The sequence below is a fragment of the Dreissena polymorpha genome, chromosome 3 (assembly GCF_020536995.1).
Source record: "Dreissena polymorpha isolate Duluth1 chromosome 3, UMN_Dpol_1.0, whole genome shotgun sequence".
In the NCBI taxonomy this organism is placed as follows: Eukaryota; Metazoa; Mollusca; class Bivalvia; order Myida; family Dreissenidae; genus Dreissena; species Dreissena polymorpha.
The window spans coordinates 139,786,637-139,808,567 of NC_068357.1; the positions used below are offsets into that span (position 1 = coordinate 139,786,637).

Below are 21,931 nucleotides of genomic sequence, written 5' to 3' on the forward strand. Positions count from 1 at the left end.
TGCTTCGATCTTCCATCCGCCTTACATGACGTTGCAGATCAACGTATTTTAGTATAAATACAATCATGTACTTTGAATGATATTTTACGACAGATTAATATGAAGAATAAACATTTCTTTAGTGCAATGTAACCTTTGTGTTTACCAATAATACAAACCCATGATTATTTAAGATGCCGGATGTCACTGTTTTCGGATAGAATTTCAGATGCATGTCTAATGAACAATATCTAGAACATTAACTTATTTAAGAAAGATGCCGCTTTGGTTCAACATTGATCATCGGTATCTGGTTTTGGGGGCTTTTGGGGTCACAGCGGGCATTGCTGTCTATTCAACATATCAGTTAAAATGTGAACGAAAACGTCGAAAGCAATCCAATGTGTACGAATCACAGAAATTGGTCAACGAATACCTGGTTTTCCATTACGGGTCGCCTTCAGAGGTTTTAAGATACGAGTTTGGACCAAAGGACTCTCTTGATTTTCCAAGGCGGTGTGCAGAACTTTGCTTCAAGCATTATAAACCAAGTGTAAGTTGTGTTAAGTTCTGGTTACCTAGCTGAAATAATTCGCGTTCAGAATAAATCTGAAGAGTCTGCCAAAGCAAAAATCATCAAAAGACTCTAAGGCGGCAATTGATATTGACTACTGGTTACCTTGATCTAGTTGCAATAATTCAACTCTCAGCTTCATAACCCAATGGGTTAGCTAAGAGTCGCAATGCGCCAGCTCTTGCCCATGGATGCAAAATTTTATCAACAATGCAATGGTTAAGGAACACTGAAACTGCAAGATCTTATCAACGTTTACCTGTCTAAACCACAAACTCATACGAATGGTACAAGGTTTCTTTTTACCTTATATAACAGACGCCGAATATTGGCGTCTTCCCCCACCAAACTAGGCTGGTTTTTTCCCCTTTCAGAACCAAAAATTCCCCCCTTAAAAAAAAAAATATTTTTTTTTTTGTTTTTTTTTTTTGTTAAATAGAAAGACGTGTCTCATGATTATAATGTCCCAATTCTATTTCAATTTAATCTTGCCAAACGAAAAAAATTATGAAAAAATAATGAATATAGTGCAAAAATGTACAAATGTATTGTAATAATGAGAGAGTAAGTAAACAAATCCCCCAAAAAGGGAAACGCCGCGAAAATTCCCACGCGCACAATTTTTACCCAAAGTGGAAAATCCCGCGTAAAATTTCCCCCACATAAGGGCTAAAGGCCCCTTCCCCCACAACCAAAAAAAAACCCTGGGTACCATTAAAACAATAAATAATTGCTTTTTATTGACTTAGTTTTGCTTTCGTACGCTGTATCCGCCATATTGGAAAATTGACTCAATATTGGTTAGGTCGCAGTTCACCAATATTTTGCACGTTGGGTTATGTGTTGGAGCCTACAAAGTCGATAACGATGTGTTATTCAATACAGAATACACTGTTTAAAATTTAAACATAAAACATGTCAGCGAGAAAAGTGTGTTGAAACATCGTCGTGTTTTAATAGGGTGCATGCAAAGGATAACATCTTAGGTTGCCATTTAGGTAAATTTAACATGTTTATGAAGTTTATTCATTATTTTCCTCAATTCGTCTCGAACGACGTCTGTTTAGTGAAGGGCACGGATTCTCTGCGCTGAACTGCACCCATGTTAATGAAGGGGTGCATATGGACTGACATAGCCGCCATAGCAAAAATTATCAAAGGCTCTGGCAGTCTGTTTATATGGACTTACCTTGATCCAGATCAAGTCTAATACATGAAACATTTGACTGAATTTAGTGATACTATCAGGGGCGTAGATAACCACCAAACATTGGGGAGGTGGACTCAAGGTCCCGGCTCTAAAAAGAATAACATTGTTAGTATAAAAAAAAATTGTGTTAAATATTAATGATAATTATTAAAAACATTATTAAGCAACAATTCGAGTATTATTTGTATGTTGTTTTTTCTAAATTTTGTTTGTATTTAGATCGACATTAGGTTCATTAAAGGTAAGAATGGTCTCAAATTAAAATTTAAGACTAATATACATACCTCATCGTAGTGGAGCCATGTGAACAAATAAAACCAACTAGATTGGAATGAATGCTGTTCTGGCGTTTTCTTCCCGAATGTACTCTTAGGAAAATCAAAATTTCGAGGCTGTTTAGGAATACTCATTTTGAACATTAAACAATTACATATATGATATTGTTTCAATGATTTCTGATCAAATAATAACTTTAATACTTAGAGAACACAAATATTTTCAATTAAATTAATTTTTTTCACGCATATATTTACTCAAAATTGTTTTAAGTGGCAGTTACCTTTGAATTAAATTGATATTATGGGCATTTTTCACTGTTGAGTTGAGCTGAAAAGAATTAACAGGTCAAAAGAGTGAGTTAAAATGTTGTTACTGACCAATTATCTGCAACTCATCTTGTTACCAGTTGTTTATAAAAATATATTTTATATTCGATATTCTTAAGTGACCTACCCAGTCCTGTAAGCCAAAATGATCCGTAAAACAAAATTGTGTATTTGTGTCGTATGAACGAACTTGCACTAAAACTAAATTTAGTATCACATCGTACATGCATGATCAGTTGTCAAACGAAAGTACGGTTGATATTCAAATTATGCATTATTTTTCTCTTTCGGGGATAATGTTTTAGTATGTTGATGCTGCATTAACAAATACAAGTGTATATGAGGTGAACGCACCAAAAATAAACAACGGTTGCGATAGACACCTATAAACTGTTAGATGCCCTTATATCACATGAAAGGGATCAATTAAAATTAAAAGAAACGCCTGTCCTTAATCAAAACACCGACAGTGCAATCACGGAAAAGAACAATAAAACAACACAATGACATTTACCCAGGCCCCTAGTTTATGACACCTTACAAGGGACATTTGACACATCACTATTGGCAACCTCGGAACAGACGAACATGGCGCGTGATTGCAAAAATACTGGTTTTTGGGCAGCAATTTTTGGGGATTATACGTTGTATTTATAATACGACGACTAGCCGTAATATTGGGGAGGCGGCCGCCTCCCCTGCCTCCCCATGACCTATGCCCCTGACTTTTTCCTGTATTTATATGTTTCTACCTTCCCTGGAATTTATCATTTGCAAAAGAACAGTTGACTTATATGTTAGAAACCTTAAAGTGATTTTTTAACAAATGTTTAGTGTTGGATCATTATATATCGACTTATATTAATCAAACCAAAATTTCTAAATAAATGTTAACGGAGAGGCTTTCTACTGAATCATATACATTTATAATAATATATTCTTTCATTTTGTCCTAATCAAATGCATTTGTCATATTGTATTAATTTAATGTGACTTTTAACCAATTTTTAGTAATATTTAAACTTGTTCTGTTTCTGTTTTGAATGAAAAAAGAAATTCTATGGAGGTAACCTTGCTATTTGCCTGTTTTATGAACACACCAGACATTTCAATAAATAGCTGTCAGCAAAATTTACTGATTCTCTGAAAGCGAATGCAGTGAAATCTTAGCTTTGGTGATTTCATGAAAAACGTGAAATGCAGCTGGTGGTTTAAAAGACATTTGACTGTTACACTTCTGATAAACAGGACTGGTATTGTACACAGATAAAAATTGTGGCTTTTTATTAAATGATAAAATATGTTACGTTTTTAATGATAGAAAAGAAATTACAAAATGACGGTTACAGTCAACATTACATACCATATTTATCCTAATAAACGTGCCCGAGCGGGATGCAAATCACAAAGAGGGCGTGTTTATTTAACACTCCTTTAGGTATAATATGAGCCAACACCTAAAATGTGTTAACCGGTATTTGGGAAAAGTTCCGAGTTCATTGAGAAATCGTAAACATATCACAAATAGTTTTATAAGAATACCCTACTACACCCTTTTATCATGCGAAATGAAAGGGCCGTTGTCGATATGACCATAGTTAGAGCTGTAACTGTACACGTGGCCGAGATATGAACAGTGTTAATTAGTGAAGGTTTATGGTTACGGTAGCTTCGGCCCAGCGTACCGCACATTGAACAACCTGGATAGATCCGTATTTTAAATGCACTGTGTCACAAAAAAATTGACATGAATTTGACATTTAAAACTGAAAACACCGATACAATAATAAAATCGCCTTCATGTTGGAGTTTTATTCTTACATCGATCTGTTCCAAAAATATATGTTATTATAATTATTATTAAAGTTTTATTTCAATAAGGTTCTTGCCAATTACCTTGATGATAAAAAAAAATCTGTCAATAAAATGCAAGTTCTTTACCCCTTAGCAGCCGAGAAATGGGGGCGCTATTATTTTGATCACTCCTTCATTTTATTATATGATAGGGGCGCGTTTATTAGGGCGGGAGCGTTTTTTAGGATAAAGACGGTAATTTTATCTTTTTCATGCACTTTTTAGATTGATATGCAAAATAGATTTTTGAATATTGTCTACTCTACATCAGAGGGTTTTCAAGCCATTTTGGGAAAAGGAGTCTGGTCAAATTGGGATTTTTTTAATCGATAAAAGTGGCAAATATGGGAATTATTTATCAACAAAAAGGACTAAATTAAAGTTATATATTTTGTAGGATATTTAAATATTAAAAAAAAAAGTTGAGAAATAGAGTCTAAAAATCATAAGTCATACATGTAAGAGGCTTCTTTCTGAAACAAAAATTATTTTTTTTAATTTCGGTTTTGGATTGGGTCAGTTTTACGGCCTTTTTAACATGGCAGAAAAATCCCTGTACATTGAATACTGATGAACCAGTAACTCATTTTTAAATTGTGTGGATTTGTCCTAGTTTTATAAATTAATAAGTGAGAATATTAATAATAACTAAGAATATCAATAATAGGATGGAAGTGTCAACAATTTTTTTTTTATTCAGCTAACACCATAAATTGCAATAACATATTTATTTTACTTGAGGGCTGTTGTTATCTTTACATGATAATATAACTGTATTATAATTATCAATCTTTTCGGTTTTATAAAATTGCCCAAGGGTATGAAATTTTAAAAAATTTAGTTTTGCAGACTTTAAGTACATAGAAAAGGAAAAATGAACTAAGAATCAACGTTGAAAACAGTAATGTATGCTGGCAAGACTTTTGAACACAAAATGCCTTACCAAAAGCAAAAGTTGTGTTGACATTTCTAAGTTTGCAGTCTACGTTGATTTTAAAATATCCAAATAGTTATTAGTCCCCTTCCGGTTTCACCGGAGGGGACTTGTGGTTTGCGCTCCGTCTGTCAGTCCGTCCGTCCGTCAGTCCGTCTGTCCGTCACACTTTTCTGGATCCTGCGATAACTTTTATAGTTCTTAATATTTTTTCATGAAACTTGAAACATGGATAGATGGCAATATGGACATTATGCACTTCATTTCGTATCTACATCAAAAATTTTGGTTGCTATGGCAACAAATAGACTAGAAATACTGCTGAAAATGGTGGTTTCCGGATCCTGCGATAACTTTTAAAGTTCTTAATATTTTTTCATGAAACTTGAAACATGGATAGATGGCAATATGGACATTATGCAATTATTTCATTTTGTTCCTACGTCAGAAATTCTGGTTTATATGGCAATAAATATAAAAAAATATGGAATTTCTGACAATGGTGGAGCCGGTAGGGGACTTATATTGCTGGGCAATAGTCTTGTTCTCATTATATTATAGAACAGCAAATGCAGATAATTGTGCATTGTATGCCAATCTGGGACATTTTCTATTGGAAAGGATTTTATTTGATGCATCCAACAAATTTGATTCACAAAGCACGCCACATGTGAATAATTTATACGGATGTTCCAATGTTTTTTAGCTCACCTGAGCACAACGTGCTCATGGTGAGCTTTTGTGATCACTTTTTGTCTGTTGTCCGTTGTGCGGCATCAACATTTGCCTTGTTAATCTCTAGAGGCTACATTTATTGTCCAATCTTCATGAAATTTGGTCAGAAGATAAGTTTTAATGATATCTTGGATGAGTTCGAAAATGGTTACGTTCGCTTGAAAAACATGGCTGCCAGGGGGTGTGGCATTTTTAACCCCAAGTTATTCGAAGAAAAAGTGGGGATATTGTATTGATGTGCGTCCTGTCCACCTGCTCCTCCTACACTATTAGCACTAGAACCTTGAAACTTACAAAAATGGTAGCTATGAGCATATGTGCGACGGTGACAGTGACGGAATTTTGATCTGACCCCTGGGTCAAAAGTTATGGGGGTTGGGGCTGGGCTGCGTCAGAGATTTTCACTCATTTTTTATGTTATTTTACATTAACTTCTTCATTTCTGCACCGATTTACTTCAAATTGATGCTGAGCTTCTCTTATGACAATAAGGTCAATCTCAACTATGCATGGCCCCACTACCAACCCTGGGGCGCCCTGGCCACATAGGCCACGCCCACCCAAAATTGCCTTTTACTATAATTTCTTCATTTCTACACTGATTCACTTCAAATTGATACTGAACCTCTCTTATGACAATACAGTCAATCTCAGCTATGCATGGCCCCATTACCAACCCAAGGGCACTCCACCCACATAGGCCACGCCCACCCAAAATTGCCTTTTACTATAATTTCTTCATTTCTACACCGATTCACTTCAAATTGATACTGAACCTCTCTTATGACAATACAGTCAATCTTAGCTATGCATGGCCCCATTACCAACCCTAGGGCACCCCACCCACATAGGCCACGCCCACCCAAAATTGCCTTTTACTATAATTTCTTCATTTCTACACCGATTTACTTCAAATTGATACTGAACATCTCTTATGACAATACGGTCAATCTCAACTATGTAAGGCCCCATTACCAACCCTGGGGCGCCCCGCCCATAATGGGCCACACCCACCCAAAATTGTCTTTTACTATAATTTCTTCATTTCTACACCGATTCCCTTCTTATTGATACTGAACTTCTCTTATGACAATACGGTCAATCTCAACTATGTATGGCCCCATTACCAACCCTGGGGCGCCCCGCCCATAATAGCCCACACCCACATAGGCCATGCCCACCTAAAATTGCCTTTTACTATAATTTCTTCATTTCTACACCCATTCACTTCAAATTGATACTTTACATCTCTTATATGACAATACAGTTTATCTCAACTATGCATGGCCCCATTACCAACCCTGGGGCCCCCGGCCCACATAGGCCACGCCCACCCAAAATTTCCTTTTACTATAATATCTTCATTTCTACACCGATTCACTTCAAATTGATACTGCACCTCTTTTATGACAATACAGTCAATATCAACTATGCATGGCACCATTACCAACACTGGGGCGCCCCGCCCACATAGGCCACGCCCACCCAAAATTGCCTTTTACTATAATTTCTTCATTTCTACACTGATTCACTTCAAATTGATACTGAACCTCTCTTATGACAATACAGTCAATCTCAGCTATGCATGGCCCCATTACCAACCCTAGGGCACCCCACCCACATAGGCCACGCCCACCCAAAATTGCCTTTTACTATAATTTCTTCATTTCTACACCGATTCACTTCAAATTGATACTGAACCTCTCTTATGACAATACAGTCAATCTTAGCTATGCATGGCCCCATTACCAACCCTAGGGCACCCCACCCACATAGGCCACGCCCACCCAAAATTGCCTTTTACTATAATTTCTTCATTTCTACACCGATTCACTTCAAATTGATACTGAACCTCTCTTATGACAATACAGTCAATCTCAGCTATGCATGGCCCCATTACCAACCCTAGGGCACCCCACCCACATAGGCCACGCCCACCCAAAATTGCCTTTTACTATTATTTCTTCATTTCTACACCGATTCACTTCAAATTGATACTGAACCTCTCTTATGACAATACAGTCAATCTCAGCTATGCACGGCCTCATTACCAACCCTTGGGCGCCCCGCCCACATAGGCCACGCCCACAAAGGCCACGCCCACCCAAAATTGCCTTTTACTATAATTTCTTCATTTCTACACCCATTCACTTGAAATTGATACTGAACCTCTCTTATGACAATACTGTTATTTTCAACTACCGGTATGCATGGCCCCAATACCAACCCTGGGGCGCCCCGCCCACATAGGCCACGCCCACCCAAAATTGCCTTTTACTATAACTTCTTCAGTTCTACACCGATTCACTTCAAATTGATACTGAACCTCTTTTATGACAATACGGTCAATCTCAACTATGCATGGCGCCATTACCAAACCTGGGGCACCCCGCCCACATAGGCCACGCCCACCCAAAATTGCCATTTACTCTAATTTCTTCATTTCTACACCAATTTACTTCAAATTGATACTGAACATCTCTTATGACAATACGGTCAATCTCAACTATGTAAGGCCCCATTACCAACCCTGGGGCGCCCCGCCCATAATGGGCCACACCCTCCCAAAATTGTCTTTTACTATAATTTCTTCATTTCTACACCGATTCACTTCTTATTGATACTGAACTTCTCTTATGACAATACGGTCAATCTCAACTATGTATGGCCCCATTACCAACCCTGGGGTGCCCCGCCCATAATAGCCCACACCCACATAGGCCATGCCCACCTAAAATTGCCTTTTACTATAATTTCTTCATTTCTACACCCATTCACTCAAATTGATACTTTACATCTCTTATATGACAATACAGTTTATCTCAACTATGCATGGCCCCATTACCAACCCTGGGGCCCCCGGCCCACATAGGCCACGCCCACCCAAAATTTCCTTTTACTATAATATCTTCATTTCTACACCGATTCACTTCAAATTGATACTGCACCTCTTTTATGACAATACAGTCAATATCAACTATGCATGGCACCATTACCAACACTGGGGCGCCCCGCCCACATAGGCCACGCCCACCTGAAATTGCCTTTTACTATAATTTCTTCATTTCTACACTGATTTACTTCAAATTGATACTGCACCTCTTTTATGACAATACAGTCAATCTCAACTATGCATGGCACCATTACCAACACTGGGGCGCCCCGCCCATAATAGGCCACACCCACCCAAAATTGTCTGTTACTATAATTTCTTCATTTCTACACAGATTCACTTCTAATTGATACTGAACTTCTCTTATGACAACACAGTCAATCTCAACTATGCATGGACCCATTACCAACCATGGGGCGCCCCTGGGTCAAACATGCGGCGTGGGGATACGCGTCGGCCTCTGCCGCGCCATTTCTAGTTCCTTATATGGCTATAGTAAAATCTTGTTAACACTCTAGAGGCCACATTTATTGTCTGATCTTCATAAAACTTGGTCAGAAGATTCATCCTAATAATATCTTGGACGAGTTTAAAAATGATGCCGGTTGGTTGAAAAACATGGCCGCCAGGGGGCAGGGCATTTTTCCTTATATGGCTTAAGTAAAACCTTGTTAACATTCTAGAGGCAATATTTATTTTCCTATCTTCATGAAACTTGCTCAGAAGATTTGTCCTACTGATATCTTAGATGAGTTAAAAAATGGTCACCTTTGCTTGAAAAACATGGCCGCCAAGCTGCGGGGCATTTTTCCTTATACGGCTATATATGGCTATAGTAAAATCTTGTTAACACTCTAGAGGCCACATTTATTGTCCAATCTTCATGAAACTTGGTCAGAAGATTTATCCCAATAATATCTTGGACTAGTTCGAAAATTATGCCGGTTGGTTGAAAAACATAGCTGCCAGGGGGCGGCGCATTTTTCCTTATATGGCTATAGTAAAACCTTGTTAACACTCTAGAGGCCACATTTATTTCCAATCTTGATGAAATATGGTCAGAAGATCTGTCTTAATCAAGTTAATGATATCTTGGATGAGTTCGAAAATGGTTAGGTTTGCTTGAAAAACATGGCCGCCAAGGGGCGGGACATTTTTCCTTATATGGCTATATAAGGCGATAGTAAAATCTTGTTAACACTCTAGTGGCCACATTTATAGTCTGATCTTCATGAAACTGGGTCAGAAGATTCATCCCAATAATATCTTGGACGAGTTCAAAAATGATGCCGGTTGGTTGAAAAACATGGCCACCACGGGGGCGGGGCTATTTTCCTTATATGGCTATAGTAAAACCTTGTTAACACTCTAGAGGTCACATTTATTTTCTGATCATCATGAAACTTGGCCAGAAGATTTGTCCCAATGATATCTTGGATGACTTTGAAAATGGTTTTGGTTGCTTTAAAGACATGGCCACCAGGGGCGGGGCATTTTTCCTTATATGGCTATATATGACTATAGTAAAACCTTGTTACCTCTAGAGGTCACATTTATTGTCCAATCTTCATGAAATTTGGTCAGAAGATTGGTCACAATGATATCTTGGATGAGTTTGAAAATAATTATGTTTGATTGAAAAAAATGGCTTCCAAGCGGCGGGGCATTTTTTTTTATATAATGGCTAAAGTAAAATCTTGTTAACACTCTAGAGGCCACATTTACTGTCCGATCTTCATGAAACTTGGTCAAAAGATTCATCCCGATAATATCTTGGACGAGTTCAAAAATGATGCCAGTTGCCCGATAATATCTTGGACGAGTTCAAAAATGATGCCAGTTGATTGAAAAACATGGCTGCCAGGGGGCGGCGCATTTTTCCTTATATGGTTATAGTAAAACCTTGTTAACACTCTAGAGGCCACATTAATTTTCCGATCTTTGTGAAACTTGGTCAGAAGATTTGTCCCAATAATATCTTGTTATCTCAGGTGAGCGTTTTTGGGCCTTTCAGGCCCTCTTGTTTATTTGAACTGACTTCCTCCATAACTTTCAAAACAGGATGACATAAATTTATCATAAATCTGGTAGTCTCTCAGGATTGGTATCTCATAAGCGACAAGATTTAATTAGTACTAAAAAACCTGTTCCCTGAAGTTTGTGTATTCTGTTATTTATAACTGTTAATAATGTACATGTTTGTTGGTATGTTTTCATTCCATCAACAAATATGTAGCTGTGCTTTTGCATGAAATTACAAGATTTGAAACAGATACTAAAAATGCATGCCCAGATTAGTTATCTTTGGTAAGAAATATGCTTTCTCTTATTTTAAAATGCTGATAGTTTATTAACCATTGCAGACCTTGAATTGTTTCAGAGTTCAGTCCCAAGCAGGGCATTTGACATTGGGTGTGCAGTTGGTCGCTCTTCCTTCGAGCTCACACAGAAGTTTGATGAAGTGGTGGGCCTGGACTACAGCCATGCCTTTGTAGACATGTGCAACACACTCAAGGTCAAGGGGCAGATGGAGTACTTTGTTCAGGATGAGGGTGATCTTTTCACGCATCTTACCGCTAAAGTTCCAGCTAATTTGGTAAGCTTCAGTAACTAATTAATATACTATAATTCAGTAAAATAGACCAAATGAATGTTGATACATATATCATTGCATTCATTGAGATGAAGTTTCATCCTCAGTTAATTTAAGAATAAAGTATGAACATTATAAATATAGACTTAAAAAAGTAATTTTTTAAAATGCTTTTATGTGGTCAATGATTTAAAGCAGGATTATAAATTTTTCACACTGCAAAATAAAAGTAAGAAATATTTATATTGTTATAAAATGCAGAGTGGGCATATTGTTTTTGGCCTGTCTGTCTGTCATTCTGTCCCAAAACTTTAACTTTGTTAAAGTTTTGCAATAACTTTTGCAATATTGAAGATAGCAACTTGATATTTGGCATGCATGTGTATCTCATGAAGCTGCACATTTTGAGTGGTGAAAGGTCAAGGTCATCCTTCAAGTTCAAAAGTAAAAAATACAATCCAAGGGAAGTAATAAGCATTAAAGGGAGATCATTTCTAAACCTTCCAAATGAAGCACTAACCTTTAAGAGTTTAAGGTTCACAAGTTGTTTAAGACTTGACTTGGTGACATAGAATTTTTTCCCAACTTACCATGACATTTTTTCACCCAAGTGGCCCATATTCAAATTTTATCAAGTTACATCCAGATTGAGTCATAAACAGCGTTCCCAGCTAACCGGAAAATCAGGGAAAACCTGGAAGAAGACTTTCACTTTTTTCAGTCAGGGAAAAGTCAGGGAAATTGGGAAAATTTCCTGAAATCAGGGAAAAATCAGGGAATTTTGTTTGGTCAGACTTTCCCGACTTGTGTTGAAAAGTCCATACAATTAAAACAGCAAATCAATTCCTCTGCATGGCTATGGTGGCTTTGTATTATACATGTAGCTTAGTTATGTCTGCAACTGCTATTTCTGAGGGTGTCTAAAACAAGAAATAAGCAGAAATTATGATCCTGGAATTTTAATTTTCCATCAGGGAAAAATCATGGAATAATCAGCGAATTTTGTTCATACAAAAAGCTGGGAACCCTGATAAATGTAGCTTACAAAGTTGTTATATGGGTTTTCTTTAAGATTTCACCAGGCGACCAAATAGTGTACCTAGATTTAAAGAAAGCATAGATATCTTCTACATAAACTTTTTAACAAAGTTTTATCAAGCTTGAACATATGTATGGCCTCTAGAGATATAATAAGCCAAAAATTGATGGCACACGGTGCATGAAAATGAATGCCTGACATAGGGTGATAATTTTTCCCCATACGCATTTCTTGATAAGGTGAGCTGAAACATTGTTGCTCCTAAACATATTCTGTCATTTTTATTGAACTTTATTTTTTGACAGGCGAGGAGTAAAACCTCCTTTATACAAGGAGATGCCTGCAATCTGCCAACAAACCTTGGTACATTCGGATGCGTGCTAGCTGCCAATCTGATCTGTCGCCTTCATTTGCCCTTCAACTTCCTTGACCGTATGGCTGGTCTGGTTGCGCCTGGGGGCATTCTTGTCATCACATCGCCATACACATGGATGGAGCAGTTCACTGACAAGGTAAAAACTTAGTGTAGTTGGCCCATAGTCACAAAGTTCCATAGGGGTAAAACATAAAAATTTAGAAAATTCCTGTTTTGTGATATTGTATATATACTGTTGTTTTTTCTTGCACTGAAATATTTTAAAACTAGTAAATATTGCTTGAATGATTTATATTGTGCCATACTGTGAGCAGAAATTAAAAGGTTTCATATGGAACTTCAGTTATTAAGATGAATTGTTTAATTAAGCTTTATGAATACTGATCAATTCCAATTTTAATGTGATGATGTGTGTCTTTGATCATGATGGAGTGGATCTGTTTACTGACATGATTAAATAATGGAAAAGCTGGTCAGTTACACTGAGAAGTTGACATTAATGTAAAGGCTTTATGATTTGTCATGGCCTTCTGGCTGTCTAAATTCACACATACATTTTAATTTTGGTCGGAAAATAAGCTTTTAGGGCAAGTGATTTCATTTGTTTATATTGAACTCAGCATATGAAATACTGAATATTTCACAGAGCACTTGGCTTGGAGGGTACCAAAATGAAGCTGGGAATGAAGTGACAGGCTTTGACACGCTCAAGAAGTCTCTTGGTGGGGACTTTTATATTGTAGAAGACATTGAAATGCCGTTCTTTATTCGTGAGACTGCTCACAAGAATCAGTGGTCTGTAGCCCATGCTACGGTTTGGAAGAGGAAGTCTTAACTGTATTGTAACCTTGGCATTAGTTTAGTTTGTCGGCTCAAACTGAAAGGCAGTTAATATTGCATATTCATGTATTACTATCAGCTTCTCTGTGTTACTATTTCTATTTATTGTACTTGTCTTGTTATAATTTGCCCATGAAAGTCTGTTTACAGGCAGTTTTCTTATACGTTTATGTTTCATACTTATTTTTAATACATGTTACTTATTGTATTTAATTATTTAAATTTTAAATGAAACCTGCTGCTGCTAAGGCATGTCTTTATTGATTAAAATATATATCTCCCTTAATTCGATAAAGTACATGTATATTCTAAGTAAAATGGGATACCTTATATTAAATACTTTTGTTAAATTGAGCACATTTCTAAGAGAACAGTTTTCAAAAAGAATATTCATAAACTCTTGCAGAGATTGACCTGATTATTGGTGTTTGAGTATACCTACTTGACTTACAGATCTTTTTTTAGTTCCGTTTCGGTCCATGGATTTTTGGTCCATGGATTTTTTTTACAAAGTTACAGGCCATGGACTTAAACATGTTCTGTAAGATAACTGTTGTGTGGCTTCAAAGTGCATCAGGGGTACTGTGTTTCACAAACACAGCTCTTGTTTATGATGATTAACTTCTTACACATGACAATTAATCATACAAAAGAACTAGTAAAAGTGTTTTCAGATTCAAGTATTATTTCAATAATATAATTATGTTTCTCGCCTAATGCATCGTTTTTCTTCATGCTCGTGGAACGACTTACAATAACCTTAGTTTAGCTTCCAGGTCAATCCACATATTACTGTGTATATTATTCATGTATATGCATTCCAAAATAAATATGTTTAAATCAATTATGTTTTTCAATGCTTTCCAACTTAGATGATTACTTCCATTATACATTTTCGGAATTCAATAAATTATCATTTTTATTGCCATTAAGGACAAATTAAATTGAGTTTTAAAGTCTTATTATTTAATGATTTCCCTATAAAGGTATTGAAAATGTGTATTAGATTTGCGTCAATATTGATATTTTACTTTTGTTAAATAGTAGATGTTTTATATTGTTCTTGATTAAGAGATTGTCTTTTATGTGCATATTATGATGGTGAGTTATTTGGGTAAATGTAAAGGGAATAAATGAATATTTGTTAGAAATTACTATGTAAAGACATTTGCCTGCCAATGTTCAGTATTTTCATGATCTTTATCTAATTGCTTTTTATAAACATGTATACATGTATTTGTGCTTCTTTTTGTATTGGCTTGTATGTGCTGAATTACGAGGATCAAGCTTCACATATATACCGGTGATTACACTTTGCGTTTAGGTTTCGAAAAATGCTCATAACTTCTATGTCGCTTCAGATAGCAATTTTATATTAGGCATGCATGTGTATATGGACAAGGCCTTTCCATACGCACACAAATTTTGAACCCTGTGACCTTGACTTTGAACTTAGGGTCCGCGTTTAGGTTTCAAAATCTGCGTTTAGGTTTCGAAAAAAGCTCATAACTTCTATCAAGCGTGTATAGGGGGCATAAGTCATCCTATGGTGACAGCTCTTGTTGATCATATTATGTACACGTATTTTTTAGGTTTCCTACAACATGCTTGGTGAAATTCGTTGTAAAAGTGTGCCACAGAGATGGTCTTGCCGAAAATTAGTTGTGTCGCTTACATAGTAATGTCATCATTAACCCAAAACTTGAACCCAAACAATTATTCTCCATCATACATTTTGTTATAGTCACATATGAATAAGTAGGAACTAATTTTGTCATTACTGTATTTACTTCACATCCTGTTTTTGTGTGTGTTAAATTCGGCCCCAATCCCATTCTAAAATAAAACAACATTTTCCCACAATGACTGCCTAAGATTCCCAATTTAAGGTTTCCCCCAAAGTTTAAAAATAACTTCTTTTTTTTTCTCTTTTCAGCTTTATGAGTTCAGCCTTAGAAAATATAATATTAAAAATCCCTCTTATTCTCAATTTTGGAGTATTCCTAAGCAAAAATAAACAACGCTGATCCAAATTTTAGTCAAAACGACGCATTGTTTTCAAATCCAAAGCCCCATTCCCATAATGGCGATTAGAACACTTTCCTAGTACTGTACAGGGCATGAAGTTAACATGCTTAGTGAGGACTCGACCACCCTATTGTTACAAATATTAAAGATGAGCTTCCGAGATTATGAAAATCAAAACAGGATTGTTAATCAAGAGTATAATTTTTTTAAATACTTATATGTTTCGGCTTGTATTCTTGGAAGGAAGTATAATTATGTTTGGTAATTAAACGAATGCCCACCCTGCCACTTATCATTATAAAGATGTTTGTTTTCAGATGAAAACCCAGACTTTTCACACTTCCCGGTGGAACCTGGTAAAATATATAATTGCAGTGCAACTGAATTATAATTAAGTCATTGACAACAATCTGGATTGATGTGTTGGTGTGGTATTTGACCATTTAAGTGCTTTTAGTTTGTTAAATACGTGCATTTCACAAAGTAAAATGAAACCGATGAAGAATATTATATTTGCTCTTCTCACACCCATATATGTGAACAGCTACAAGCCTAATTCACAGTGTGTAGCAAAAGAGTACTTGATCGTTTGCTATGACTGTTTTCCAAGTGTTTTCTTCCCGTTGTTGCCATCGTTGAGAAGCCTGTAGGTAATGAAAGAACTTCGTTCGGAGAAAATTGGATCACCTCAGCGCTGCACAAGCATATTTTCATTCCATATGGAATATCATAATTATATCATTATTCAGATGATGTTCTAAAGAAATAATTATTGATGTATTGTCAACATAAAAATCATTTCATTGATTTGTCATTCTTCCATTCTTGTAGGTTAAGCATTTGAAATGTTCTGTTTATGATGTTCATATTCTATATTTCAGCATTAAAACCTATTCGAAAATGCTTATATATTGAAATTGTATTCTGACGAAGGACTATCAAATCTTGAACATTAAAGTCTTTAGTATATAGCACACTCAGCCCATTTGGTTGCGATGGTAATACAAAACTGTATACCATATTCTCTCCGGAAATAATGAGAGCTTAATTGTGTCGTCTTAAGAAAAACGTCTTAGAATCTTGCCGAGAGAAAAACATGCTTTATTTGCTGGATATAAACAAATAGGTACTATATGAGGACAATTTGATGGATAGAAACAAATATGTACTATATGATGACAATACATTATACATGTATTTCAAAGGAAGTCATGTCAGATCAAAGAAGCTTGATGGAACCGTTGGTAATGAATATAGCGTAATCAGAGACTTGTTCAGATTTAATTTTGATATACAACAGCGATATTCCGGTGATAAATACATGTACTTTATATGAAAAAATACATTAAAGTTGTATTGCAACTAATGATGAATTGTAGCTTTTGATGTAAAAATAATTCACGAAGTTTTTCATTGCCTGTAACGAATTAACTAACATACCTGGTGTGACCGGAATATGTTAAATAAGTACATGTACTCTGATAGAAAATAGAAGCAATGAACATTATAAATATGATTACACATAACAATATTCTAATAATTGTGTGGTGCTAGTTTAACTGCATTGTAAAATTAATATAATAAAGTTCTGCGTAAATCTCTACTTATTATCTAGTTAATAAGTCACAAATCTTCTTTAACATGCATGTTCAGCTTTCAATAATCTATATATTATTAAAACGCTTTTTAACCATAGCCTATTTCAATGTTATCAATTTAGTAAAGCAAATAAAAAAATCTTTAAATATCATCTGTGGTACACATTTAACAAATGGTTTAGTGTTTGCAGATTTGTCTCTCTGCCTATCATCGTCAACATCATTCATATAAATATTAAGTGAAACTTCTGCTGCATCGGTTGGAAGGAAAGTTTATTCTTAACATCATTTATTTATTAATAAGGACGAATATTTTGTTAAGATTGATATTGATAAAGATGACCCTTTACGTGAGCTATACATATTAATTTTATTTAAAGCATAACATTTCCCTCATAGTAAAATGGTAATCAGTTTTGATAATATGGCTATGTAAAATAACTGTAACTGTTATGAGAAACGACCAAATAATTGCTTGGTTATGTATCTTTGATGATCATGTACTATAAATGAAAATAGTTTTAACATTATTTTCATTTAATTAATGAACGTTTCCGCGAATTGGGAGTGGGCAGAGTTGATTTGTTTAAATAATAAATAATTGTTTTATTTTCCAATGACTCCTTATATCACCATAGCTTAAAGGGACCGTTTTGGTAAATTGCCAACATTAAAAAAAAATTGTTTCAGAATCGCAAATTTTCGTTGTAGTTATGATATTTATGAGAAAACTGTAATACTGAACATTTACCATGCTCTAAAATATCCATTAAATCATTTTTTGACGATTAAAAAACCTGAAAATTATAAAGCGTTGTAATGCGAAACGATTGAATAATTTGGAGGGTTCTGTTGTTGTCGTTATATTTTATGACACTACGAGGATTAGTATTTATATAAAATACATCATTCTTTGCATGAGCACGGATGACTGAGTGGTCTAAGCGTTAGACTGGGTCAGTGGTTCGAGCCCGGTTGAGGGTTACTCCTATTTCTTTCTTTAATTGTATTCTTGGTTGTTTTTTTTACTGGGGCTTTTTATGTCCAATGTTTACATTTATCAATATAAAGTGTTAAATGATAAACTTAATTACATGCCAACATTTTGTGAAAAGGTCCCTTTAATAAACGAATTCGATGAGCTGACATGATACGCAACGTATATAGTTATATCCTTATTGAACTTGTACAGGAAACTAAAGATGTATTATCATTTCCTTTATTAAATTTGAATGATAACATATATACTTGCCTTGTTAGTATCTCACTTATGCAGTTAAAGTGGTTTACGCAATTACTTCTTCCGGAATACAAGGAAATGAAATTGTACGGTGATTTCAATGATAATAGCTGATGTAAATAAAATGCATAGATTGACAAAACCGAAGAAAACCATTTATGATAACGCATAACTCGAATGACACGTTTCGTGCCTTTATACATTGTTTTTAAACTGCATGCTTACCGTTTGGGAAACTCGTCAAAAAGTCGGTCGTTGAAAAAGACACGTCAAGTTTCATTTCATATAAAACGGGTGTCGTTAAATGGACGGATACAATACAGTCTACAATGATCCGATCGAATATGAGGAACTTCAACTAAAACGTGAGTCCGAAAATGAAAACGTGTATATGCAACTTGCAGAGAATGCGACATCATTACTTAATACCCAACAAGACGGAAACAATTCAGTCTACAATGATCCGATCGAATATGAGGAACTTCAACTTAAACGTGAATCCAAAAATGAAACAGTGTATATGCAACTTGCAGAGAATGCGCAATCAGTGCTTAAAACCCGCCTGGCTTCATGCGCACTTTCAAATGAAAGTGGCTCGAATGTACAGCGCAGATTAGATGGTCTCGCAACGTCGGACGGTCCATTTCAAACTGTTGCCGAATGCAGTGACAAAAACAATCCAGTTTACAATGGCCCGGAGGAGTACGAAGAACTCAAAGAGGATTTATTCAAATCGATACCAGGTAAATACAGCATTGATTGTTTGAAGAATTGAAGAATCTTTTCAACGTATAAAATACTCCATAATAATTATATACACTCCGTCAACAAACATGTAGTCAACATACAAAATAGTATACTATGTTAATGTGCTCGTAGTATTCATAATAACATATAAGTATGCAATTCCAAATGTGTTTCCTTTCGGAAATTTCAGATCATCGCTTTGATGTGTTGGTAAAGAAAACAGCTCTTGCAAAGAAAAGCAAAATAGTGGGCAACAGAATATTAGTCATAGGGTCTGGGAAAATAAGTTTCATAGAACAAGAAAGGGTCGTATCATTTCCGTTGGCATGTGTTAGAAGATTTAGACATAATGGTTTTGCTTTGAATATAGAGCTAGGTAGAAAATGTGTCTTTGGCGAAGGTACCATCGAGATTTTGTCAGGTACAAAGACTGAGTACATCGATAACTCTTTACGAGCACACTGTAAACATTAGAAACTTGAAGAGATCTTTTCACGTTTTGGTAAATTGACAAAATTGAAAAAAATTGTTTCAGATTCGCAAATTTTCGTTTTAGTTATGATATTTGTGAGGAAACAGTAATACTGAACATTTACCATGGTCTAATATAGCCATTATATGCATCTTTTGACGATTACTAAAACCTGAAAATTGAAAAGCGTTGCAACGCGAAACGATTGAATAATTTGGAGAGTTCTGTTGTCGTTTAAATTTGTGAAATTACGAAGATTGCTCATATAAAGTATAAAATACGTCTTTCATATGTACTTGGCAAGATGGCCGAGCGGTCTAATCGGTTTTTACTTCAGGACTCTGGGGGTCACTGGTTCGAGCCCTGATGCGGTCTACTTTTTTTCCTTTTTAAAATTTTATTCTTGATTTTTTACTGGAGCTTTTTAGATCCAATGTTTACATTTATCAATATAAAGCATTTAATGCCAAACTTCAAAACATGCCAAAATCTGTGAAAAGGCCCCTTTAACGTAGTATTATGCACATTCATATCATATACTTCTCACGCAACAATTCTTATATCCACGAAACCGCTAAAAATATGGACATAAGATTTCACACTTGTCGATCGTCAGGGCCTTCATGTTGTTGAACACAAGTGCACTTATGTATCGCATCCGAAACTCTGTGTAACATACGTATCTGTCTTGAGAGGAAAGCATTTACATAGATGATACAAAGCAACTAGGAATAATTTACTGGTTAAGATTTTTTACTGAAGTTAAATGTTTTTCAATGGTGTCCTTTTATGACTCAATTTGTTGAGAGGTATTCGTGCCTAGGTTGAATACATCGAATCGTTGATTATTACAAATACAAATTATATGAGATATTTAAATATAATTAACTTGATTATTTTTCAAATTTTTACGAAATCCGTTCAATACTAATCGAGGAATGTAAGTGTTGCGTTAGATGTGTTTTGATTCTATTAAAAAATCTACTCCTTAAACAATTCATCCCTTTTGTTCATTTACTTTTTATTACATTGACTAGCTAGTATACTATCAGCTATTTAATGTTTCATTCTATGAAAAAAGAACATAAGTTTTGTTTTGCAATATTGTCCAAAATATTTGGATTTTTATTTTGGAGGGGAGGTCATTGTGTTGTTTTCATTGGTTATACTTTGTTTCAACGCATGTGGAATAACAGATCTGTGTCCGTGATACAAATTGTTACATTCACCCAAATATGTTTTAAGAGAAGTATCATCCAGCTAGCCAATATTGAAACATGTAACGCATGTACCATTCAAACTTTTATATTGCCTTTTTTAAGTATTCATGTAAACTGTCATTACTAGTATATATGTTAAGGACAAATGGAAAAAGGTGTATGATCTGTGTATAATTGAAAACGGTTCAGGTTTGTTGTAAATATGAATTTTCGAAAAGTAAAGTCTGATTGCTTTAATTTTTATTTGTCCCATCATGGGTAGCCAACTTTTGTACATTATTGTGAGAGTTTCATTAATGATTTTGCAAGTTGTTATAATATGCTTCTTCATTATATCAGGGACATTCATTTGTCACGGAGACATGCGAGTGGTAGAAGAAGTAAATGTTAATAATGAAATGAAATAATAGCAGCACGGTCATACAAAAGTGTACATTTAATTATCGTTACATACAATATTGTGTTTTTATTAAGCTTTGTCTTGTCAGAGAAAGAAACAGTGTTCAATTTTAAGAGTTAATTAGTATTTAGAATGTGCAATATAATCCTTTTCTTTGTTGATAAATGCATGTTTTTTCTGAAAGCGCTTACAATAAATATATATATATATATATATATATATATATATATATATATATATATATATATATATATATATATATATATATATATAGTTATATATATATAGTTATATAATTATATAGACATATTCATATTTTGTTTCATTTTTATTTACCCTAAAATACATTATAGTGCCAACTGGTTAAAGATTCCGTTTATTTCCTGTCTGTTAAGATTCACCTCCTTAATGTTGAAATAAAGTGGTATGTGATTGTACATCATTTTTATAATTAACCTTGATATTTTAATCACACGTGAAGTGATTGGCGTCGCTCTGGAGAGCGGCGACTAGTATGAATTGCATTTTTTTCGCTTATAGGAGGAGAAGTTATTTTACGGATCAATGTATATATGTTTATTTTAAGAATATCTT

The 21,931-nt window shown here is 35.0% G+C and overlaps 2 protein-coding genes across 2 annotated transcripts; both read left to right on the forward strand.

Annotated features, from left to right (window-relative positions):
- The first annotated feature begins 153 nt into the window (after positions 1 to 153).
- Positions 154 to 14,476, forward strand: LOC127871671 (uncharacterized). Its single transcript, XM_052414800.1, has 4 exons — positions 154 to 532; positions 11,165 to 11,380; positions 12,722 to 12,928; positions 13,439 to 14,476. Exons 1-4 carry the CDS (start codon positions 257 to 259, stop codon positions 13,625 to 13,627), a joined length of 888 nt encoding a protein of 295 aa, XP_052270760.1. The 5' UTR covers positions 154 to 256; the 3' UTR covers positions 13,628 to 14,476.
- Positions 14,477 to 18,187: 3,711 nt separating this feature from the next.
- On the forward strand, positions 18,188 to 21,519 carry LOC127871673 (uncharacterized). Its single transcript, XM_052414802.1, has 2 exons — positions 18,188 to 19,241; positions 19,436 to 21,519. Exons 1-2 carry the CDS (start codon positions 18,803 to 18,805, stop codon positions 19,717 to 19,719), a joined length of 723 nt encoding a protein of 240 aa, XP_052270762.1. The 5' UTR covers positions 18,188 to 18,802; the 3' UTR covers positions 19,720 to 21,519.
- Positions 21,520 to 21,931: the final 412 nt, after the last annotated feature.

Excerpts from the sequence above, each read along its gene's own strand:
- LOC127871671 (XM_052414800.1), top strand. The coding sequence starts at position 257 with ATGCCGCTTTGGTTCAACATTGATCATCGGTATCTGGTTTTGGGGGCT. Across the intron at positions 533-11,164 it reads TCAAGCATTATAAACCAAGT|AGTTCAGTCCCAAGCAGGGC; the intron begins GTAAGTTGTGTT and ends GAATTGTTTCAG. Across the intron at positions 12,929-13,438 it reads TGGAGCAGTTCACTGACAAG|AGCACTTGGCTTGGAGGGTA; the intron begins GTAAAAACTTAG and ends AATATTTCACAG.
- LOC127871673 (XM_052414802.1), top strand. The coding sequence starts at position 18,803 with ATGGACGGATACAATACAGTCTACAATGATCCGATCGAATATGAGGAA. Across the intron at positions 19,242-19,435 it reads TTTATTCAAATCGATACCAG|ATCATCGCTTTGATGTGTTG; the intron begins GTAAATACAGCA and ends CGGAAATTTCAG.